A 26113-nucleotide genomic window follows, 5' to 3' on the forward strand; every position below is an offset into this window, starting at 1 on the left:
TCAAGTGGATTGTTGGAACATGGAAACAAAGTAGTACATGTCCAAACTGGATGCCTTAGATGCAGACCTAGAAAGCAAAGTAATTGAGTCTGTGGGCCCTAAAACATCCCTTCTTTCTTATTTCACTTATCTCCAGTCATCCTGATCTATATCTTGCCACTGGACCCAGATGGCTCTGGAGGAGAAAGTGAGGCTGGTGACTTAGCACAGCCCTCCCTCACTTAAATCCAATTCACTTACAAGTCATGGCATCATCTTCCCGATGTCACAGTCCTCTTCACCAATGAAAAACAAACAACAAAACAACGATTCAAGTACAACAAAAAGTTAATACCTGGTACTTCTGATAACCTAAGAGGGATGTCAGAATATAGGCTGTAAGAGTAACTGGACTGTTATTGCCACCTTGAAGGTCACTATGGATCACTCTTCCTGGTTCCCAGAATTCACCATTGGGTTTTCTATGTTTCTTAAGCCAGGAATATGTTCTTTGTAACACATCCTGATCAATATCTATGTAAGAAGAAGCTTGAAGAAAACATCTTAGGACAAAAGCTGATAACCTAGATGGGGAGTAAAAAATAGAACTTTTAAAATGAAATACATGTTATAAAACGTTCCAAACATCAAAAATGAGCAAATGAATGATTTTTTTCCACACAGAATACAATAGAGGAATGAAAAGATAGTTGGGGAAAGGAAGCATGCAGAATGCATAGCAAAGAGGAAAATGATAAAGGACCGTTGCTGTGGATGCTGTGGGAACCTATGTCCTGTGAATCCTATTCATCATATCCTATAAATAAAATGTCCTCTCAGCAGAAGTATAGTTATTATCTTCATTACAAAAAAATTCATTTTAATTTAGTTCATATTTCATTTGTGAAATACTCCAAGTGTTTATGAAGGAAAAGCAAAATTATGAATTCTATCTTACATCAGCTGAAATCAAGCAAGGTTTCCAATATTTATAGCCCAGAACCAAACTGTATTGCTTCTGTATTACCCTTATCACATATGTGATACAAAAGTATCACCAAATACTTCTCAGGGAAAACAACAAAAGAAATATCCTCTCTTCCAGGCCATCAAGTTTAGTGGAAGTAGGGTGTCAAGTAGCATGATATTGAAGAAGTGACCAGTTTTACTCTACAAATTTCAGAAGAGAAAAGGAAATGGGGAAAAAAAGAGAAAAAGAAGGGGCAATGAGATGCAGGGTCAAGGCACTGGACTTGGAGTTAGGTAGACATGGATGTCATGGCCACCTCAGCTAACCACTAGCAAGGGCAAGTTTTGTCTCCCCATTAGATCAGAAGCTCCTTGAGGGCTTCTTTTCTGCCTCTTTTCACATCTCCTGCACTTAGCACACAGTAGGCACTTAATGAATGTTTATTGAATCAATGAACTTCACATCTCTGAGCCTTAGTTTCATGATCTGTAAAATGAGGGAGTTGGATGCCACTTCCAGCTCTAAATGTATAACACTACAATAATGGGTAAAAATCAGTAAGTCGTCCAAAGACAACATCATTCACATCGGGATCTGTTGTCATTGGTTATAATCAGCATTTCCCATTTTTATCTCTGTCTCCCAATAACAAGCCCAGGAGTTCATTCAATCACTATGGCAACTCTAACCAATTATTCCTTACTACCCTCAACAATATATTGAATTTGATTTCATGGTAGAAAACTTTAGGGAATTCAGACAGACTATTCTATCCTTTTACTACAGTCATTCTCACAAATTGTTCCTGTGAGATGTACAATCATCTCAAAGCATTCCATATTGCTGCACCCACAATGACAGAAATATTACTCATCTTCCAAAAGATAAAAGTGGCCCTAGACTACCGCCTACAGGAGATTCCCCTTCAAAGTTGGGCAATGGTTCTGATGAAAACCAAGCTAAAAGCCAACCCACGGAGAAATGTCTGCCAATTCTTGAATATTTTCATCTCAGTGCAGTATCTGTATGATGTGTTCCTGATCTAAGATATAGATTTAGTTGGCAGACATACATACCATGTGCTCCCAGAAGGATCACTATTTCCAAAAGCACTGAAAGAACCATCATCCCTTTGGTACAGAAGTTCTCTTTGGTAGCCTGAAGACATGAAAAGAGAAGAGGATGTTCAGTATTATCAACTTCCTAGTCAGTATTTTCTTATAAAGAAAACAAGAGCAGAAGAAAGAAAAGGAAAAGGAGTCAAATATTTATGCAGCATATACCATTGCAGATCCTATGAGGGATATAAAAGAATTAGACCACTACAATACCGTACAAGAAATAAGAGGGAGGGGGAGAGTATAATTAAAAGTTATAATTTATTAATTTAAAAATCAAATTACATATAAATGTTTACTAAATAAGTTTAGATGGACATATTTATGCTCAATTTTAAGTTTTAATTAAAAATTTTTAGTTTAAAAAAATACTTTTGCCATAAAAATGAACACCTCCACCTTTTTAACATCTTACTTCTTTCCTCTTCCCAAAAAATTAGTAAAATTTAATATTAATAAAACATTCATTATGATGGATTTTAAAATTATTTCTGATACTAAGAATATAAATTTGGTGATTAAGATGATTTACTTAATTCCTTTCTTAGTCTTCACATTAACTGCATCAGGAAAGTAGAATGGGTGTAGTGAGTCACAGAAATACTAAACAAGTTTCTAATGTTTTTAAAAAACTTTCTTAAGATCACAAAGGTGGTTAACAATGGAACCCAGGATAAGAACCCAGGCCTGTGATTTACAAGCTAGGATTTCATCCATCATTCTGGCCCTCTTCAATGCCTTATAATATGAATGGCCACAATTGACTGTGACTTTTGCCTTGTAAAACATGAAAATATTTTGAGACCCATGTAAACTATGGAAAATATCACTGTAATCAGAATGACTTATCCAGAAAAAAAAAGACAATATGCCCTCTAACGGCACAGATCCTATCAACAACTGTTGTTCCAAGTATGAGATATTGTAAAATTGGTCATGGGAATGAGATCATGGAGATGAGATCAGTCCTCATGAAAATTACCTCTCAGGTGGCTGACCTCCAGGACTCTGCATCAACACTGCCACCAATCTTTTGCCAGACAGAGGCAGCACAAAGAAAACAAAACACTGAATTCTCCTGTTCTGAAGGAAACCTCCTTTGCTTATTTAGCTGGAATAGGGAATGTAAATGTTGAGCTATGATCATGGGTGACAGCAATTAGAAAAACATAACCCAGAGGAAACATATTCCCTATCTACACCTGACTGCTGGGAGAATATAATTGGAGTAACTTATTTCCCCTCTAAGTCAGTTTTAACCTATTGGTATTTATGGTGGCCAATTAATTTTTTGGAAAAAGTTAATCCAAAGAGACACGACTGCTTCTTCTACTGTAGTGATGCTCTAGGCTTATGGTTCTAAGTAGAAAAGAAGAAGAAAATTCAGGGTAGGTTATAGAGGGGAAAAAACATAACTTTCTACAAAAAATTTAGATGTAATTTAAGTTTATCATAATCAATAATATTTAACATTTATATAGCACTTTAAGGCTTGCACAGTGTTTTTCAAATATCTCATTTTATGTTCATAACATCCCTAGGAGGTAGGCACTATTAGTATCCCTGTTTTACACATGAGGAGACTGAGACTGAAGGAGGTTAAGTGACTTGCCCAGGATCACACAGTGGGTGTCTTAGGCAGGATCTAAACTCAAGTCTCCTGGAATCCAGCTCTGGCATTCTATCTACTGTGTCACCTAGCTGCCGGTTTAGAGACAGAAACAGAAAGAGACACAGAGAGAAAGAGATAGAAAGATAGATGATAGGTGGCTGAATAGATATAGATAGATGGTAGATGGATAGGATAACAATCATCCATAAATTTACTATATTATGAATGTGAATTATTGTTAAAATCCAAATTATTATCATAGAATCTTAATGTTAGGAAAGGATATTTAGTTCAATAGCTTCGCAAATCAGAATAATATCCACAACCTTCCCAGCAATTAGTCATCAAACTTCTGTTTGAAGACCCCCCAGAGATGAGAAACTCACTATCCTCTCATGCTTAAAGACAACCCTAATTATTAAGATTTTTTTATTAAGTTGAAATCTGCCCCCCTCTACCTTCCAAGTGCTAGTGCAGCCCTCCAGGGCCAAACACAACAAATAAAATTCTTCTTCCACAAGCATTCGAGTATTTTTTGGGATATTGTAAAGGTACTAGGTCATAGAGACAGGGCTAGATGGGAAGTTAGAAAGTTTACAGTTTAGCTCTCATCTCTGTCATTTACTACCTGAGCTACTCTGGGCAAATCAATCTCTCTGAGCCTGTTTCCTCATCTGCAAAATGAGATGAGACCAAGTGTTCTCTAAGGTCCTTTCAGAGTACCCCAAAAGCTCTAAATCTAGGATTCCATGATTCCTTCTTTTTTTCCTCAATATAAATTAAAAATTCCAGTTCCTTTAACTAATCCTTATCTAGCATGATTAAAGTCCATCCTGGTTACCATCTAAAGTAAGTTTACATTTTTGTGTTGTGGACTCCGTTGGCAGTCCGGTAAAGACTATGAACCCCTCTTAAAACAACATTTCTAAATGAATAAAAGGGGAAATAGTCAAGACACTTGAAATCCATCCATGGACCCCAGGTTGAGAACTCCTGTTATTGGGAGGTATTTATCCTTGTTAATTAAATTGAAGTTTCTCACTAACTACTGCTATTTTTAAAAGATGTGACATAAATATATATGCTTTAATTTGACATTGATTCTCCAGAACTTGGAATATCCAAAGAAGTAATTTTGTACAATATCATAGTAAAGAATGGAGGCTACTATTCAAGGAAATATATAAATTAATAAATGGTTTGGTTACCTTAGTTGCTAATATTATTTTCAAATAAATTTGGTTCCTGGAGCCTATATTAATTACATTTTCATGGGCAGGTCTGATCAATTTCTTCACAATCTATCAGAAAGCAGAAAGGTAGCAAATGGGGGCCTTTATAGGAGACCTTTTTGGATTTTTCAGTCTCATCTCAAGGTCATACTTCGAAGACTGACTACAAAACCAGAATTGTAAAAACTGTTCTTTTTCTGCTTTTATTTAGAGAAAATAATACACATTAACGAAACACTTTTTCTGATTACTCACAAAATTGAGCTTCAAATGAAATAACCCTAAGAATTAAATATCTAAGAGAAATCTCTAATTAACAGGTTAACTATTTGCAATACACAACAAAGACATTTTGTTGTAATGTTGTTGGGTCCTTGTGAAGGATTTTTTTTTCCTTCTTTTTCAAACAATGGAAGAGGCCACTAGGTGGCACAGTAGAGCACTAAACCCAGTATCAAGAAGACCTGAACTCAAATCCAGCCTCAGACTAGCCATAGGACCCTAGGCAAAGCATTTAACTATAGACTACCAGTTTCCTCAGCTGTAAAATGGGACTATTCATAGCACCACCTATCTCCTGATGAGATAATATTTGTAAAGTGCTTGGCACAAAGGAAGTGCTTAATAAATAAATGCTTGTTTTCTTCCTTCCTACTTCATTCTTTGATGCGGTAACTGTTTTGGCCAAAACACAATACATTAGAGTATTGATCTCCTAAGCCAAAGAATGAATTAAGTGGAAAAAAGCACATTGTCTAAATATCAGATTTGATAATACAATAATGACTCACCAAAGTCACTTTAATTTTTTTAAACGAACACTAACCATGTAAGGAATTTCAGGAAGTGTGACCAAAAACAAATAATTCAGTCTTTAAAAGGAGAGATTGTTTCTGACCTAATATCATTTTACATAATACCACTAATTGGTATGTTACTTTCACAATATAGTTTAGTTCAGTGGTGTCCAGAGGAGTGTCTGAGAGCCAAATGTAGCTCAGAGTTCCATGTCATACTTTTCCAACACCTTCCCCACTAGTTCAAAGTGCAGTCCACAGAAACCATATACCCCTAGCTTTCTAAAAGAGGCTGGAATATTATTTAATTTTTTTCACTTATGTGAAAAACCAATAAATTTCTTTCACCTCCATCCCTAACCTTTCTTTACAAGATCAATGAATTATAAAACACTCTCATTCTGAGACGCCCCTAAACTTTTACCTTGGAGCACCTCAGCTTAACCAAATACTCTTATGAACACGTGTCATTTTTAGAAGAAAAAAGACACTGAAATCTTTGGCCTTTCATATGTAAGGAAATTTCTTTTACAACAAAATGAAGTCTCATTCTGCATATTCAGCCCCTAACCTCTTACTCCCAGAAGGTGAGTAGCATTATTCATTCATCAGTCCTCTGGAATCATAACTGGTCATTGCTCAAGGCCAATATGGAAATTGCTTCTGCTTGACTATTCATATTTGTTATGAGGATTTTGTTTTTCTTTTTTTCCAGTAGAGGGAGGAGAGATCAGAGGAAGAAAAATCATTTTTAAGTAACCCTATTTTAATTTAAAATTTTTATTTTTTTTAATTTAAAAAATAAAACATTACAGGGAAAGGTCATCATAGCTGTGTAACTATGAGAACTGATTATTTTAAATTACAAATATTGACTAGTCATAGTTCCAGTTTATTAAATTAATGTGAAATGTAGAATTTACCTATGTTGTTCCAAGAGTCTTATTTTGTTTTATTTTTAGAAAAAATTATTATAATCATAAATAATAGTCTCTCTCCAATTTCCTTTAAAGCAACTCCTACTTGTTAGTAAAAAGTACCTTAGAGATAAACTATGAGATAGTCCCAACTACTCATGATCTATAAACCCTTAGCAGAAATTGTCATGCTTATATCTAGTGCTATTTCAAAAGCAACTACCTATACATTTAAAATATAAACTAGTTTAAAGCTATTGTCTTAAAATTGCACTGAGAGTTTGGGGACAGCCTAATTGTGTCTTGATGCATATTTAAAAGATTCCACTTCATGGACTGATATATAAACAGTTCAATGGGTACAAAATGGCAAATGGTGAGGACTTCTCCCCAGGGACCCCCATCCTATACCTATGCTGCAATTAGCAGCCACCAGGACCTCCAGAGCCCCACCTCACTCTGGGAAAGTTCCTAGCCCACACTGTCCTACATGAAGCAGAAAAGGGTTCTGTCCTAAGCTCAACAATCACCCTCTGGCTGTACTGTTGTAGAACCAAATGATTCTATCAAAGCCTTTAATATTGTTCCTGATTTCCTTATTTAGAATCCATTCTCTACCTGCTCCTTTGTGCTTGTGCTTCATTTGATCTTTGATTCCCAATCCCTGCTTATATACTCACATGCTGCTTCCACCTCTACCATGTTATACAGATCTGTGGATGTCAAACCTGGCATTCAACAACCTGCTATTCACTATGGTTTAAGGGGCTTCTGGACTCATGGTATTCACTTGCTCCCTCTCTCTTTCCACCTTATACTGCTCTACCTCCCTGGTTCACGTTATGATCAAACATTGTGCCTTATCTGGCCAATTGCTACACACAACCCAGCGCTAACATAAACATAAGACTTGATCCCAAAATTCCTCTATCAGTAGGATTCTGTTTAAGATAAATGAAAGCATGAAACACAAGGAAGAAAAATACAAAGAGGAAAATTTAGGTAGACCTCACCTCTAAATGATGTCTACCCTGGACTTTTTTACACAAATTCATGAGCAAAGCAGTGAAACTAATACTAAATACTTTTGCTTCTTCACTCCATTTCCTTTTCAGCCATTCCACTCCACTTAATAAAACTTTGTTATATACTGTGAATTTCTGGAATAGGAAAATTCCCACCTGGTTAATCCTGAGCCTTGCCTTTAACACTTTGTAACTACATGATTGGCTATCAGATAGGACTCATGCCTGGCTAGAATAAAACAGACCTAAGGGAGTTTTTCCCCTGTTATATAACAACTATTTCCCTCTTTTTCCTTTTAAAGAAAATTTCTATAAACAAGAAATTTTTCAAAATCCTATTTCAAATGAATGTTCCTCATCAGACCTCAAAGGGTTATTCTGACCTTTTGGCCAAAAGGTGGCAATGTGAAGGGAATGGTGATTTTCATATTAATTGATATGTGTAATGAATATACTAATAATTTAGATTTATCAAGAATTGTCTCTTCTAGCTTATGAATTATGCTCACAATGCAGCTTGAAATGATCAATCAAACCTTGACTGCACTCCCACAGCCACTGCATTCTTGTGCCTGTGTACCTTAAGTGAAGCGAATCAAAGATTGTAGAACCTGTTCCTGTCACAGAACTCTGATCCTGTGACCCACCAAGTAACAACCCTCAAAGACACAAATAACCATAAGAATATGATGAGTGAATTGGAAAGATCAAAGAGGAGCAACTGAGATTTGGGGAGCTGGCAGCTTCTTAGAGGTGTCATTGGAGCTAGACCTTGAAAGAAGAAAATTGTGAAGTACTTAGAAAGCCAAACCATAGAGCTGTTGAGAAGACAGTATGGAAAGTTGTCCTAACTCTGTAGCAGGAGGACCTAGATTCAAATCCTGACTCAGCCACGTATGTGTGACCTACCTGCTTGACCTGTTTCACAAGAATGGTGGTTAGGTCCACTTTGCCCATAAATCAGTGATTGACTGAAATCAGATTTTGAGCTTATAGACCTAGAGCTGGAAGGGACCTCCAAGACTACCTAATCCAACTGCCTTATTTAACAGATAAGGAAACTGAGACTCAAGGAAGTTGTATGATTTACCCAATGTCAGAGAGGTAGTGTGAGACAGGATCTGAATCCAGGCCCTCTGACCCCACAAGCACTTCACTGTACCAAATTAACTCCTAAACAATTCTTGCTTCACTATTAAAACCCTTCACAATTTGGCTCCAGTCTGCATTCCCAGGGTTACTACATATTACTTCCCTTTATACATTCTAAAATCTGGGCAAACAGACCTGCTTGCATTCCTCACAAATGATACTCCATCTCTAGCCCCTGTGCCACTGAAGAAGGCTGTCCCCATGCCTGGATATACTCTGCCTCTTAGAATCCTGGACATGGTTTAATTCTTAACTCAAGAACTGCCTATAATATAAGGTCTTTCTTGATCTCCACAGCTGGTAGTAGTTCCTCCAACCCAAATAACCTTCTATTTACTTTCTATATATTTTGCATCTACTTGAATGTACTTTCCCTTAGTTGAATACAAGCTCCTTGAAGACAGAAACTGCTTGCTTTATTATGTCTTTACATCCCTAGCATACAATAGGTGTTTAATAATTGCTTGCTGATTGTGGTATCAAAGAATTGGAAATTGAGGGGACACCCATCAATTGGGGAATGACTGAACAAGTTGTGGTATGTGGTTGTGATGGAATACTACTGTACTATAAGAAATGATGAGCGAGATGGTTTCAGAAAAACCCAGAAAGACTTTTTTCAGGCTTGCACAACATGCAGTCCGTGGGCTGTAACTAACAAAAGGACTTCAGGTGGCCCACAAAAAACGTAGAGGATGTGAAACAGGACTGCACAACATACCACCTGTGGGCCACTTTGTCGGGCCTCAAGCAGCCCCCAGGCCATATATTGTGCAGGCCTGAATTATGTGAACTGATGCAAAGTTAAGTGAGTAGAACCAGGCAAATATTCCACGCAGTATATAATGTTCAACTGTAAATGACTTAGTTACTCCGATCAATATCTAATTATCTAATAGACAATGCCAAAGGACTCATGACAAAAAAAATGCTATCCAGCCCCCAGAGAAAGAACTGATGGAGTCTGAAGGAAATGCTTTTTTTTACTTCATTTTTCTTAAGATTTTTTTCTTTGATTTGTGTTTTCTTTTGCAACATATTAATATGCAAATATGTTTTGCATGACTGAACATGTATATTCTATATGACATTGCTTGTCTTCTCAAGGAGGGGGGAGGAAGGAAAGTAGGGAGAGAATTTGGAACTCAAAATTTTTTTAAAATGTTAAAATGGTTTTTACATGTAATTTGAAAAAAACAAAATATAAAATTTTTCAAAAAATAACTGCTTGCTGATTGTTTAATTGGTTGAATTCATCGAGAGCCAGATCAGGCTCCCTCACATATCCACTTCCAGCATTGTCTTCTCTAATCTGTAGCCACTGAGCACCCTTTAATCTATCCTCACCACTATCCACAGCAAATATAAGACAAAATTCACCTCTTTTGAAATGTCTTTACGAGGCTAAATACTTCTGAATGATGCAAAAAAAAGTATTGTTAAACAGTAAGTTGTCTGCTAAAATACTGACCTTGCCTCATAAACGAGATGGCTTTATCTTTCACAATATCTGTCAGTTGTCTTGTGTTGGTCAGGTAATTCAAAATATAGATATTTGGAGCAAAGTTGATCATATTCTGCTCACCACAGCCATAAGGCATACGAATCAAGGACTCTAAACCATTGATAGAAGGTCCAAGAATATCTCCTGTAAAGAAAAGATTGAGTTCATGTATAGGGCCGTGCCATAAACACTCTATAACTGTTAACTTTTTGATAGTAGATTTCATTCACATAACCAAAGAACATAACTAAATGTAACTAAAACCTGAAAATGAAAATATACAGCAAACTATATCAGCTGCTCCTGTACAGACCCTATAAGAGAAAAAATGAATGAGAAGGAATGAACAAAGAATTAGGATGGAGACTTACAGGGGGGGAAAAAGACCTAATGGAGACATAACATTTTAGGGATTTATTTTAAAACATAAATAGTTGCCAAACAAGATCAATTGATTATATTGCTCTCCTGTTTAGTTTACTCATATTAATAATCATAATAAGAAATGCTCTAAATCACAAATAAGAGAAATGAAAATCAAAATGATTACGAGGTTTTACCTCACACTGAACAAAGTGGCAAAGATGACAGAGGTTGTGAAAAGCCAGGTACACTAGTGAACTGTCACCAAAACCACTGAAAGAGCTCATTTTAAAATGATGGTGGTGTAAGTTTATAAACTGGGTCCCCAAATAAAGATATTGGTAGGGTATGATCTGTAATCTAGAGGACCAAACCCCTCCAGAATTAGACTCAGTTGTTAATTGTTACAATTTTGCCAGACCAGCCCTGGATCTTGCTTGAGATTTACCCCAGCTTTACCCTCCTCATTACTGCTTCAGCACAATTCCGCCTTAAATAAGAGTTTGGAGCATATGTTCTTTACTTCCACTTTCCCCACTGCATGGCATTCCAACACTATGGAGGATACTTGAACAAATGGGTCCCACTGAATGGAAAACTCGAGTTTCTGTACAACATATGTATCCCTTCTGAGAATTCCAGCTTAAATTGGATGTTTTAGTTTTAGTTTTAGTTTTCAGAGGACAAGTGGGGAACATATGGAATAGAAAAATAGAAAGGATCGTTACCCTGGCAGATGTGAATTAACGGAGTCCCTGAGAGTAAAACAAAGATGTTTGTCCCAGATCCTAAAATCCTGGTGGTCTGTCACTGATATTAAATTCAGATGTCATTAATTAAAATTTTTCCTTTGGCTATATTCTACTTGTAAAACACAGCTGTATAATCACACTTGGAGAAAGGTTATGGTTTCACAGTGATCTAAATATTATTTTGATGCTAGTAGAAACTGAATTAAAAGGTTGCAGTGCTATGTTGCCTGAAGCTTGTGGAAGGATCCCTGTGGTCTTGACTACTTGTGTTCTGGAGAAGACAGCAGTAAGCATTTAACAGCTGGATTTCTTATGACTACAGAAAATATTAAGATCTTACATTGTTTCAAGTTTTGGTGACAGCTCCTTCTGATCTCATCTATTTTAGGTCTCATAAAAAATAACAAACTTGCCAAACTTAGAATAAATTAAAATTATATCCAAATTAAAAACTCAAGATGAGGTCAGATGTGCTCACAATCTGAGCTGACTGTACTTTAGGGCCCAAAAGCATTGTGAGAATATAACGAAATGTTCCATTCTGTATTAGCAAAACTGACTTTGTTTTTACACAGTTACTTTCTCTTGAAGAACTATGGCAATATTACCAAAATCATTTTCCTGATATTCCCAGAAAGATCCAAGTCATTGAGGTTCCAAAAGTCAGAACCCAGGATTGATCAGCATTGTGTTCTATATACTAAAGATGCTGCTTCTCTGTACCAATCCCTCTCTCCAACTTACAAATCAAGGACACATGCCATCTCTAAGTCTATGTAAGATGCTTTTTTGCACCACAGTCAGAGCTCAATAGAGGCTGATATAATTTTCCCCTAGCTCCTAATAGGACTAACAGGGGAGAAAAATCTATAGAGCTACAAACATAAAAAACAATAAACCCATACAATACATCTTACCGATAGCAGTAATGTGGACTCTTTCACTACCAATTACCCTATCAGGAGGGAAGGTGAAGTTCAAAGTTTGGTCTGTAGTTGATAATTGGTTGCCAGTCAGATCCAAGAGGAGAGACTGTGAATATGATTTCTCTATTCCTTCAGCCTAACAAGACAAATAAACATAATTAATTCCGTATCCATTAAGCCACTTACAGAACTGACCTAGTTATAAATTACAATACTTTAAATCATACTTTAAATAACCAGACATTTGTGGTGACTATTTGTAAGAACTTGACTGATTTACAAAATTCTTTCCTTATAGCACCACCATGAGGTGCTACAAATATGATTAATCCCATTTTACAAAGAGGTAAACTGAGTCTAAGAGGTCCAGAGCCTTACCCAAGTTTACATAGCTAGTAACTGAAAAGTCAAGACTCCAGTTTATTAGAATGTGAATTCTTTGAAAGCAAGGACCATCTTTTGTCTCTTTTTGTATCCCTAGTGCTTACCTCTAGTGTCTGGCACATAGTAGGAACTTAATAAATGTTTATTGACTAACTTGCTGGTTGACCAGGGCATTGGACTCCAAATCCAGAGTTCTGTCCATTGCACCACATGTTCCATCAACTTTCTTTCAATCAATTAAACATTTAATAAGTACCTATAAGTGGTAGGTACTAGATTAGAAGCTGAGAATAAAAATACAAAAAAACCCAATTCCTACTTTCAAAGAGCTCAAATTAATATTTGTTCTGTGAAGTTTGGATTCAGTCAAAGGGCCACAGTGGAGGACCTAGAGGGCTATATGTGGCCTCAAGGCCCCAGATTCTCCACCCATGAGTCTAGGGTAACAACCAGGTAAATGGAAAGGAGATAGATTTAAGAGATGTTGTAAAGACAGAATCAAACAACACTAGGCACCTGATTAAATATGGGGAGTGAGGGAAGTAAAGAATCTAGCATGACCCTGAGGCTATGAAGCTAGAACTACTGGAATGATCAATCAATAAATTAATCAATAAATATTAAGTGCTTATGTTGTGCCAGATGCTGTTTTAACTTCTGGAGCTATAAGGATGGTGATATCCACCAAAAAAAAGGAGAGAAATATGAAAGAAGGGAATATTTTTGCAAAGGGAAAATGAAGAGTTCAATTTTGGACATACTGAGTTTTTTATGCCAAAGGGACATCCAAGTAGAGTCAGGAAATGATGTGGGACTTTGATTCTTGAGAGAGACTGAGAAAAAAATATGTAGATTTGAGTGGTTTACATAGAGATGGTTATTGAACCCAAATTAGCAGGTGTGATCAGCAAGCAAAGAGAATAAGGAAGGAAAGGAAAAGGAGGATTGAGAGGTAGGGGGAAAGAGGAGATGTGAAAACAAAGCTTTGATAATGCCATTCCTTAAGGGGTAGGGAAAAGATGAGGCGCCAACAAAAAAAGAATGAATAGGTACAGTCAAGTGATTTATAAAAAGGATAACCAGGAAAGAGCAATATTACAGAAATCAAGGAAGGAGAGATCATATCGGAGGAAGGGCTGGGCAACAACATCGAAAGTGACAAAGAGGTCAAGGAGGCTGAGGACTGAGAAAATGCCATTGGATTTAGCATTTGAGAAATAATAATAACTCACATTTTCAGATGACTTTAAGATTTGTAGTGCTTTCCCCAGAACAACCCTGTGAGGTAGGCAATTCTAGACTATTATCCTTACTTTACAGAGGAGGGGGAGCCTGAGACTCTGAGAATTTAAGGGACTTGTCTGTACTCATGTAGTTAGTAAATGTCATAGCCTATACTCTAACCAGGTCTGCAGATTTCAAGTTCAGTGCTGTGGTCATGTTATTTATTCACTTATAACCCTGGAGAAAGCAGTTTCAGTAGAATGGTGGCCTAAGAAGCTATATTGTCAAGGGTTGAGAAGTGAGTGGGTGATGATAAAATAGAGTCAAGGAGAGTGGATAATGCCAGGATTTTGGCAGGAAAAGGGATGAGAGAAATATAGACAATAGCTTGATGGGGTGGCAAAGTCAAGTGTTTAGAAGTATTCATAGTATGACATGTCCTTGATTTAAAGATTTACTTAAAATAAGCTTCTCACATTTCTTCTTCTTACATTGTCTAACTTGAGATTAAGTAATCAAATTAATTCTCCATGTCGCCTTAAGCATACTTTAATAGGAGACAATTTTAATAGCTCTCAAATGCAATTGGACTATAACAGACAATTGGTTAAGGTCCTATTCCCCAATTAACCTTAAATGCCAAACATTCAAAAAAAATTATATTCCAGAGAGTAGTAAGTCATTGATTATAAGATACACCAGAAAGAAATCATTAATTCTAGTTCTTTCCTAAAAATTTAATAGATATAAAAATAGATACTCTACTAACTTCATTTCCTTTCTGACAAAATATGATTTGTCACTGAATTAATGCTTCAAATACTTACTTTTACTAAAATGTTCTGGGTGATGGCATCAGAGGCTCTGGGTGAAATTGCTCTCACAGTAATCGGAATCTCTCCTAAATGCTTTGGTTTGATTGGAAAAAGCACAGTTGCCCCATCCTCACTTGGCACTAGTATGGACTGCTGAGGTCCTGTGGCATTTACTTCATTTGAAATCATAAGAATATCAAACTTGTCACTGGTCTCAATGGTCACTGTCACCTGCAAAATAAAACAAACATAAATTTGTTTCTTATATTAAATCTTTGAGGTTTTTCCTAACTATATTCATGAATTTTTAATCGATTCTAAGTATAGCTTCACAGCATCCAGCTGTAACACAGACCTGAAATGTAGTTAATGAAATAAATATTTGGTTTCACTCTTTTCCCTCTAAGAGAAATGATTATTAATAATGAATGATTTGGGGAGAGTCAGGGAGACCTCAGTCTCTGAAGGTTGAGTTAACCTCCTCTATCCGACCCCACCCAACCTCACCAGGAATTTGTAGTCTGAGGTAAATTCCATTCAATCAAGCTTGACTGGAGACAGACCCTTTTGTCTAAATGGCCCAAGAATGGCGGTAGTCAGTACAGAGATAGTCTCTCAGTCCAAGAGTGACATGATGTCATCCTCAGCCCCTCATCATAATATTCATTCTCTCATTAACTGTTAACCAATCCCGTGATTATGTTTTGGTCTAAGAGAGACAGCCAAATGACCATCCTTTTATTAGTAAATGTGCTGGCCTTCTTAATAAAATGATTAAATTACCCAGAAATTATGTCTCTCAAACCTTTTTAATCACTACACCTCAATTAACTTTAATGAGCCAATGTACCTACTCTCCTTCCACCCATGAAGCATACTTTACCCTTGATTTGTTTCTAACTCTAAATTTTCCATAAGCTTTCATTCTTATTCATACAAGTAATACCAAAGATGATGAGAATGACAAGCCAATGAAGTGATAAACAAATACTGGAAGAAATAATTAAGCTAGGATAGAAGTAAAACATCCTATTGTTATATTTATTTTTTCTCTCTTATGTGGTTTTTAACCACACTATTTTCCCTTTGGCTTAATTTCTACTGCCAGAGCAATATAACATTCTCCTCCTCCTATGTCATTGCACGGCTAGAACTTTTTTTCTTTTAAAAAAGGCCTAACATGAATGTTACTATCAACCTAATTTAGGCACACCCTTGTAAACCTCTGCTCTACTGAAAAAACAACCCAACTTGTTTTCATTCTCAATATCTTCCTCAATGCTTCTATCCATTTTTATCCGTTTAAGCCTGCACATCCTCCTGAGGACATCATGTCCCTTCCAACCCTCTCCAAGGCTAGTCATTCGTTTTCTTTATCCCCCTGAATCACTAGGAGAGGAGACTGGTTGGCATTCTTCTTGCTCCCAATGCTACTCCCAGACCCCTGCTCTTCCACCATAATTCAACAACTTTGCTTTGACATGTATATCATGACATCAGCTTCTCCCAATCCTGGTTAATATAGAAAAACTTCCAAGAAAACTTTCACATTCCTTAGTGACTTCAGCACCAAGTACTGCTGAGAACTAAGGCTTCTTGGAGGAGGCAAACCTTTAACAATTCAGTTCAAAAACATTAAATGCTTATTATGTGCAGAGCATTGTGAAAAGGTGAAAATCTGATGTCAAAGAGCTTACAATCTAACAGGAGAGAGGATATGACACATACAAATAAAATAGACAAAAGGCATAAAATGATGAAGGAAAAGAAGAGATTCAGAAAAGCACTCTAAGAAAATCTAAGGAAAAAGAGAACATTTTGAACTGGAGAGGATAACTGAAGAGGCCACACCCTCATCTGAGTCATCAAGAAAAAGGTACAGATGAGGAGGGAATGTGCTCTGGGCATAAGTCTTGAACTAAATCTTGGGCCAGCCCAGGGAGAAGCCGCAGGGCAGAATTCAAGTGCTGGTGCACAGAGCTAACAGGAAACAAAATTCTGCTGTTAAACTTAGAGACGAACGTGGCCTCCGTGTGACCCCCTCCTCACTATGCAATTTGCACAGAGGAACCCCCATACATGAGGGGAAGAGATGGCATTCCAGCCCAACATTTTGTTTAATATGTTCATAGCAAACAAACTTTCTTCTTGCAGAAAAGAAAAAGAAAAAAGAAAAAAAGTCATGGAAATAGAATAGCAAAAAGTAGATGGCAAGAGGAACAATTTAAGGAAAAGATATTGAAAGAGAAAAATACATGTCTCAGAGATAGTGTTGCAATTAAATTTTAACAAAAGGGTAAACTCAGGCAGATCTTCAAGCAAGAAAACATTTATTGGCAGGGATATGCTAGCTGTCAATAAATGGGTCAGTGACTTTCCTCCATTAATGCCAAAGGCCCCAAGTAAAAGGACAGTTCCCCTTATATAGGTTTTGGGTAGAACAGATGAATAGAATAGAAGAAAAGAATAGAGTAGATGACATCATGGAATTGAGGGCAACATGATTGGTTACAGAGCTGAGGTTCAAGGAACAACATGATTAGTTGGAAGTTTGGTAATGGGGACTAGAAATGGCCTTTTCCCCCTTCTTCTCTCATAAGACTAAGCAGTGTTTGGTTTTTTTTGTTTGAGTTCATGTGCAAGATAGCAGCCCAGACTTTTGGACAGCAAACCAGACATCCTTGAAGGATAGCTTGGTGGAATAAAGATATCAGGCCCCAACTCCCTTACTTTCTCACACATTCTCCAAGGTCAGTTAAATTCCTTGAGACAGGAGAGCTGGATTTTTAAACCATTAAACCATTATGGACCAGCTAAACTCTGAACTAAATTCAGAGATAAAAAACCATGACGTAACCTGTTGTTGAGTTTGCCCTTCGTTTTCAAAGAGTATCATGGCATCAGGGAAATGATGCCATGACTTGAAGTTGACTTTGGTTTGAGTGAGGGAGGGCTGTGCAAGGTCACCAGCCTCACTTTCTCCTCTAGAGCCATCTGGATCCAGTGACTAGATATTCACCACAATGACTGGAGATGGCCCAGGATGCAATGGGAGATCAGGCCCTTTTCATGTACTCACTTAGAGTAAGGTAATGCCCATTCAGTAAATAGACCTCTTTAAGAAGTGAATCTAGGGATGGCCCCTTTAATTAGAAAAGGAAAAAAAATCAAACTGGGAGGGGAAGACCCTCAGGGTCACTGCTCCAAAGAGAAACAGGGCTCTCTGTCTCTTTCTCTGTCTCTCTCTGTCTCTCTCTCTCTGTCTCTGTCTCTGTCTCTCTCTCTCTCTCTCTCTCTCTCTGTCTCTCTGTCTCTCTCTGTCTCTCTCCCTCTCTCTCCCTCTCTCTCCCTATCTCTCCCAGTTCATCCTGAAGCTCATATATTAGAACACAATAGGTACCTGCCAAAGCTCCACTTAACGACTGTATTTTGGGCCCTCCTGGCTTGGAGTGAATGTCAACAACATAAGCAGTTACAAGACAAAAGCAATTTCAGGACAAAATCAATTAACTGTAAATAGGATCAATAAGAAAGTGATACAAGATCAATCTTAATTTTCTCAATAGTAAGAAGACTGATCAAGCTACAATAAAGGAATTATGCTGGGAAGGAATGAAAGGGAAAAAATGCTTCATGTACATTATTAGTATACTTAAATATTATGGGACAGAAGCAAATAACTCAAACATTCAATTCAGCAATCACCCAAAAGCTTTTTTAAGGTAGACCCAGCTGGACTCCTGGATACTAGGAGCTTTATCATTATTATTATTAATATAGATAACACTTACACAGTACTTATTATGTGCTAGGTACTGTGCTAAGCACTTTATAATGTTTATCTCATTAGATCCTCACAACAACCTTGCAAGATAGCTGCTATTATTATCATCCCCATTTTACAGATGAGGAAACTAAGGCAAGCAAAGGTTAAGCATCTTGTCCAAGGTCACACAGCTAGTGTCTGAGGCCTTCATTTGAACTCCTATTTCCTGACTCCAGGCCAGGTGCTCTATCCACCATGCTACTTAGCTGCCTAAAACAGACTGCCGCATACATACACAAATAGAGACACACATAGACACATGCAAGTGCACATATATTGTCCTGTGAGATATAAATGCTTAGGCTCCTAAAAAGCCTGAATACATTACCTCACTGGCATCTTTCAAATAATTGAATATGGTTACTTCCAAAACAAATTGTTCCCCTCTGATTACCGAGTAAGGAAGATTCAAAAAAATGAAAAATGGTTGAAAGGCTTGTAGCTGTAAAGAAAAAAAAAGTATAATTTTTAATGTAACAAAAAACAATCCTCCCAATGACTCTACTGCTACCTATATGCCTTCAGGCAAATCACTTCATCCCTCCAAGCTCCAATTTCCTAATCTATAAAATGAGGGAGGTGAATGATACCACCTCTAATGTCCTTTTTACCACTGAAGTCATGATCTTTTGATGTTGCATGAAGTATGCAAAAAGTGGTGATTTCATTTTTCATAAGACTATATATTTTGCATTACAGCATCACTGGTTACTAGAATCAACAACTTATTTGATTTAACCAAAAGAAAATCCAAACTATTTGTGGAGTTGGTGGTGGTGGTGTCGTTGCTACTGTTACAAAGAAATGCTCCTATTAAAATAGCATCCTGGAGAGAATTTGGGGAATAGATTTATTAAGGCTTATAATACTACCACCTTACATCTCTACTGAATTATTAACTTTTCAAAGTGTTTCACATCTTTTACATCATTTAATCTGCATAACCACTCTATGAACTGACCTACACATTGAGAGTCCTGGTTGATCCTTTTAATGAACAACCTAGCTGGTTACTGTCATTAAATTGTTTTCTTAGAAAAGGTTTACAAAGCTTTATGTAAGCCTTCTCCAAGCAAGGGAGTTCTACATGCAAATACACTGTTTTGAGGATGTCTTGGGGTGATTAGCAGCATTTATTACTAGGCCCTAAGTATGTTCTATTTAGACACTATGGTAGGCACTAAAGATAAAAATAAGAAGACTGAGGAATTCCAAGGATTCTCTAGGAGCTTACACTTGGCAACAACCTCTTCTGCTTATTCCAATGCCCTCATATCTGGTTGTTTTATTAAGCAAGGGGCTTGCAGAAAAATTGACAGAAGCTATAGGGCTGGGGACTGAGAGATGATGTTACTTCTGTTCTACTTCTCGCAGGAGCTATTTGGACAGTGATCACACTGCGCAGAGGGACCCCAGAAGCAGTGCATTTAAATACAAATTCACTGGAATTCAAAATTGCAAAGGCCAAGCAGCTTTTCTTAGCATCCTAAGAGACACACCAGGAAGGTGTAGGAGCTATGAGTCATAGTTTTATTAACTCAATAAAGGATGAAGTCACCAGAAAAGTTATTCAAAACATCTATACCTACACAATTCACTTTAGCTAAAACCCTGACGTTATAACATAGATCTAAGTGTGAAAGGAATGTTCCAAAAATGGTTCTCCTAAGGCCCCTTATAAATTAAATCAGCCTAGTTAAAAGCTCAAATCACCACTTCCCTCAGCAATTTCGGTTTTAAAACCCAACTATAACAACACACTTCCTGAGCTCTGGTCTATAGAAATCTTGTCACTTGTCACTTAAAAAGACAGCTTTCTTGGTTGCTATGCAACAGAACTCAAGATCCTTAATAGGAATGTTTTCAGCTGAAAAATTATTTACAAAAAGCAACCCAAAAAATCTTAGTGCAGTTTTAAGCTATTAAAACTTATAATTTGAGCTGTTAAAGCTTAAAACTGCACTAAGACTTTTGGGACATTCTGTATTTGGAAGCAATACACTAATCAATTAAACACAATAAACAGCATGAGAGGGATAGAGCACGGGATTGTATAAGCAAGCAAATAACTACTGTCAGAAAGTCTAAGCATCCGTGAGCATCACAAACTAAATAAGAATTCTAAGAGCTTATACTTTTTTTTTTAGCTTCGTGGCCCTATGACTTAAACCAAAGTGTCCTTTAATATGCTACCTCCACCGGAGCAGCTGTCAATCCAAGCCCTAAGTCCTCGGAGATCACAAAGGCAGTAGCTACCCAGGAAGTGATGGAATCCGGCACAATAACTTCAAATTCTCTGTCAGTCCGAGAACTAAAGTTAAGAAGAACATCAAATTTCAAAACCAAAGTTAAGGAGAATATAAAATTTAAAAACCAAGAATTGGCTCTGACATCTTACAATGTTCAAAATAGGTCAAGAGTAGTTAATTAAATTGAATAAGCATTTAGCAAGTTCCTGCTATATAGGAAATAAATTATTTTGCCTGAAGATTTTTTTCCTTGGTTTGCAAGTTTAACTTCAAAATGATCCTCAAAAGCAACAAAAAATGACGAGTAGTGCAAATCTTAAACTGTAGTTTTAATAGCAATGGTCATAAGTGAACAAATATAAAGTAGTCAATGAATAAATCAAAATACTGTATTTTAATTCATATTCCAATAAAAAATATGCCTTGAGATTCCTTCCAAATACACAGAAATTTTGCCTCCATGCCTCTGCTTCCAGTTTTTTATACCCACAGCATCCACCCTATTTATCAATACCCATCTTGTTGGTGTTCAGTCATTTTTGTTGTGTCCAACTCTTTGTGACCCCTTTTGGGGGTTTTCTTTGCAAAGATACTGAAGTGGTTTTCCCTTTCCTTCTCCAGCTCATTTTACAGATGAGGTAACTGAAGCAAAGAGGGTTAAGTGAGTTGCACAAGGTCACACAGATAGTGTCTGAGGCCAAATTTGAACTCAGGAAGATGAGTCTTCCTGACTCCAGGCCTGGCACTCTATCCACTATGCTATCTAACTGCTCCTAATACCTATCTACGCCTGCTGAAATTCTACTTCTCCTCAAGCTGTAACTCCAATATTGCCTACTTTATAAAGTCTTGCCTAATCCCCTCCATTCAAAGTGAATACTTCCTGCTCTGAACTCTCATAATACATCATGCATTTCTTAGCCTTTTATTATATCCTGCTTGGTATAATATTTTTTGTATGCAAATCATCTCCACTAACACACCAACTTCCAACATCATCACTCAGCTAAAATTGTCCTTTCCAACATCATCAATGATCTCTTAATCACCAAATCTGATGGCTTTTTTCTTAATCCTCTTACTTCATGACCTCTCTATAGCCTCTGAACTGTTGAATACTCTATTCTCTCTGGGTTTTCATAATACTGCTGTCTCTTGGTTCTATTTTTGCCAATTGGCTAATCCTTAGCCTCTTCTGCTGACGAATCATCCAAACCATACCCCAGTAAATGTGAATGTACCCTCCAATATTCTATCCTGGGCTTTCTCTCTGTATACTCTCAATGACTTCATTAGCTCCTATATAGCTGTAATTAGATGACTCTCAGATCTATGCAACCATAGTCTCTCCCCTGTCCACATAATCAGTTGCTTCTAGGACATTTTGAAATGTCCTGTAGTCATCTCAAATTGAATATATTCAAAACAGAATTCCAAACCCTACTCCTCTTCTAAACTTCCATCTATTAAGGGTATCATCCACTTTCCAGTCATGGAAATTCACAAAATCAAGAGTATCCCCCCTAGCTAATCAATTGCCAAGTCTTACAACTGGCCTCCTTTGCTCTATTGATACAGAAACTGCCCTAGTTCAGACTTTTCTATTTGATCTTCCACCCTCAAGTTTCTCTACTGTCCAATACATTCTCCACACAGCTGCTAAAATGATTTTCTTAAAGGGCAGATGCAACCATGTGCCATACTTAAAATATACTTACTAAGAGCTCTAGGAGGAAATACATACTCTTCTCCACTGTTTGGCATTTAAAGATCTTTAACATCTAGATCAAGTCTACCTTTCTAGTCTCGTACATTATTTCCCTATGTACTAGCCAAACTGGACTTCTTGCTGTCATATATGACACTTCATTTCCCACCTCTGTGCCTTTGACATGCCTCTATGACAGACACTGGCTATCTGTCCCCCTTTCCTAGAAATCACTTTGTCCTCCTTTCCACATCTTAGAAATCCTAGTTTCCTTCAAAGCTCAGTTCAAACACTAGCTCGTAGAAACCTTCTATCAATATTAATATAATCCAGGGTCTGGCAAACTAAAGCCTAAGAACCAGCCTTGCCTGTTTTTGTATTGCCTGTGAGCTAAGAATGATTTTTATATTTTAAAGTAAAAATGAAACTTCACTTCATGAGCTACTAGATGATCCCCAAGCCAGAAAGATCAAGGGGTTGGCAGAGGTGAATTTTTTCAGCACATATGATAGTTTCTGCCACTTTCCCAGCTCCTCCCTTGAGGAAAGTTATAGTGGAGAAAGAAGACAAATATGGCAAGAAAACACATCTAGTCTCCTATTAAATAACTAGTATGTTCCCTCCTTAATCAGTGTAAAGACTTCATAGCAGCAATGATCTATCAGCAAATTTAAGACTTGAGGTATCAAAATTTTGTTGTTATTCAGTCATTTAAGTCATGTCCAACTCTCATGACCCCATTTGGGGTTTTCTTGGCAAAGATACTGGAGTGGTTTGCTATTTCCTTCTCCAGTTCATTTTAAAGATGAGGAAACTGAAGCAAAGTGACTTGCCCAGGGTCACACTAGTGGCCCAGCCACTAGTAAGTGTCTGAGGCCAGATCTGAACTCAGAAAGATGAGGCTTCCAGACTCCTGCCCCAGAACTCCTATCTACTGCACCACCTAGTTGCCCAAATCAAAACTAGCTCTTCAGAAAATTTTTAGAGCCCATTTTCTGACTTGATCTTACCTAGAACACTCCCACATACATTGGACCTTAGTAAATATGATTTCATATTACTAACAATGACATACCATCAAAAATAAGACATTCTATCTAATTTTTAATGATTCACACATTAAAATAAGCACAAAAATAAGCTCATTCCAAAATATTTTCTAAAAAAAAAATAATAAGAAAGTCAGAACTTTGTGAGCTTTTACCCCATATTGGTGTCCATCCAAAGCCAAGTCTCTGGAAAATGTTTTCTGATAGATGGACCACTGTCCCCTGGAAATCCGCCTCCAAAAGCCATATCCATGTCATTTCTGTCATTTGTGAACCTAATTGCATCTTCTCCATTATCCATCTCAAAAAACTCTCCATCAACTAAAAATAAATATTTGCAATCATTAGAAAAAATCAGTGAAGCAAATGTGTAATTATTTTAGTATAGTTATTACTGGAACCACAGAATCCTAGAGCTATAATGGACTTTAGAAATCATCTACTCCAATGCCATCACTCCAGAGAGAAGAAAACAAGCTCAGAGAGGGGACTAGCTAGTCATGGTGGCAGGGTCAGGAATAGCAAAACTCTAGATCCTTGGGCTTCCAGTCCAGTGGTTTGTCCCATGATAGTATCCTAACAGGCCTTCACACGCAAGATTTTAAAAACACATGCAAGAAAAATACAGATACAAAATAAAAAGTCTGCCTATAATTCAGCAAGATTACAGTAGTGTGTATTATATAATTAGTGATAACAAGTTTAATTTTCATTTTTATATAGGAGCAAGATATGTAAAAGTTCAGAATAGCCAAATTAAGAAAAGAAATGGAAATAAATTAGAGTTGATAAATATGGGCAATTTGAAAACAAATGCAACTGTTTTAATATGTGAAACTAGCATAACTTAATTTTCCAGTCCTATGCCCATGGAATAATGCCCTGATAGAAGGACTTTCAACTTTTTTGGGTCAAGAGCCCCTTTGGCAAGCCTGTGAACCTTTTCTCAGAATGTTTTTTAAACATATAAAATGCAAAGGAAATCAATCATAATGCAATATAGCTATTAACTTTAAAAAAACAAGTTCACAAATCCCAGGTTAAGAACTACTGCCCTAACATAATATATGGGACTGCATGTTCCTATTTAACAGAGATAACTTATGGACTTTAAAATGTATCAATAGACAAAGAACAAAAGTATAAAACAGTTTTCAGCTGCTCAATTAAAACTTATTTATTGTCTGATGGTTTTCTTGGTCTCTATTAAGAATCCACAAAAAGTCTGGTAGAAAAAATACTAAAAGTCTTGATTGGATAGATTATGATGCACAAGTTCAGACCCTCCTTCCCTGTAGTTCTTAATTTAAAAAAAAAAATTACTTCGAAGACTACCTCTTTTCACACCTTGGGTAGCAGCAGGTCAGAGTGCCAAGATGAAGAGCCAGGACCAATGAAACAGTTAAGGATCAGGCAGGAACTGGGAAGTCAAAGCAAGCGAGAGGTTAGAATCAAGTGGCCCAGAGGAAGTCAGGACATCTATCAATAGTGAAGGTCAGGGCCAGAAGGAGGTTAAAGGTAAGGCAGATAGAAAGAAAAAAGGGATGACAGAAACACTTAAGGCAGAGCAAAGCTGATCAGCACAAGTCCAAGCAAATCTGGGAACCAAGAGATTCGCAGAAGCTGAAAAGGCAGGGCAGGTAAGTAACCAAAACAGACTCTAAGCAACACAAAGGACCTTGGGAACTAAGGCAATCCTTTTCCTTATCCCAAAGACTTATGTAAGCTTTCTATGAAATAAATTATTAAGCAGAGCTATCCAAGGGCTAGCCAGGATGAAGTCTGGACTCAGAGTGAAGCTAATGCATTTAAGTGAGATGGGGGAACAGCTAAACTTACTGCTGCCATTTAAAATGCTGTCAATGCCTCTGTCCTTCTACTGAGGTGCCTTTCATAATTTCTTTCCTGACCTACTCCATGGTGATGGCCCCTTCTGGAGTTGGACAGCTGATAAACCTTCATGACACCCACTTTGCTCACTGGGTTTACTTGCTCCTTCTACTATGGTATCCTTCATAATTTTTTTCCCATTCTACTACATGCTGACGATAAACCCTGGAGCTGGACAATTGATAAACCTGATGCTCACCTTGCCTGCTGGGCTTACTTGTTGCATAAACTCTGATTTTACTTCCCAGAATAGTCAGCTTACCCTTTGAGATGGTAACTTGGGTTCTACTTAAGAGGTATCTCTCCCTATTAACTGTCCCTAATTAGCACAGAAAGTAAAGTCTAAACACCACATTAGGATGACACTGGTGTCATATTTAGCTTTTAGAATTAGCCCTTCTAGTCTTGCAATTTTGTACATTTTTCAGTTTTAATCAACACATTTTATAACCTCTACTAAAAAAAACATCTTGTTTTGTATTAATCTAAATAAATTCCATTAGCTTACTTTGTTTATTCAAAATTAAGAAATATATAATCTATACATATACCTGGCTCTTCTGGTATCATAAACAACACTATAAGGGCATGTGAACTTTGAATGATTAATATTTGTTATAG

At 37.0% G+C, this 26113-nt stretch overlaps 1 protein-coding gene across 3 annotated transcripts in view; it reads right to left on the minus strand.

Annotated features, from left to right (window-relative positions):
- The window catches only part of CD109 (CD109 molecule), a 170645-nt gene that overhangs the window by 29014 nt on the left and 115518 nt on the right, over positions 1 to 26113 (minus strand). For all 3 annotated transcript variants that reach the window (XM_036766846.1, XM_036766847.1, XM_036766845.1), the window contains 8 exons: positions 23758 to 23923; positions 20790 to 20907; positions 18925 to 19038; positions 14783 to 15001; positions 12339 to 12483; positions 10274 to 10450; positions 2026 to 2107; positions 335 to 563 (listed from right to left, as the gene is read on the minus strand). In XM_036766846.1, coding sequence (XP_036622741.1) covers positions 335 to 563; positions 2026 to 2107; positions 10274 to 10450; positions 12339 to 12483; positions 14783 to 15001; positions 18925 to 19038; positions 20790 to 20907; positions 23758 to 23923 — 1250 coding nt within the window. The remainder of the gene's footprint in view (positions 1 to 334; positions 564 to 2025; positions 2108 to 10273; positions 10451 to 12338; positions 12484 to 14782; positions 15002 to 18924; positions 19039 to 20789; positions 20908 to 23757; positions 23924 to 26113) is intronic.

The sequence above is a fragment of the Trichosurus vulpecula genome, chromosome 7, assembly GCF_011100635.1.
Source record: "Trichosurus vulpecula isolate mTriVul1 chromosome 7, mTriVul1.pri, whole genome shotgun sequence".
Lineage (NCBI taxonomy): Eukaryota > Metazoa > Chordata > Mammalia > Diprotodontia > Phalangeridae > Trichosurus > Trichosurus vulpecula.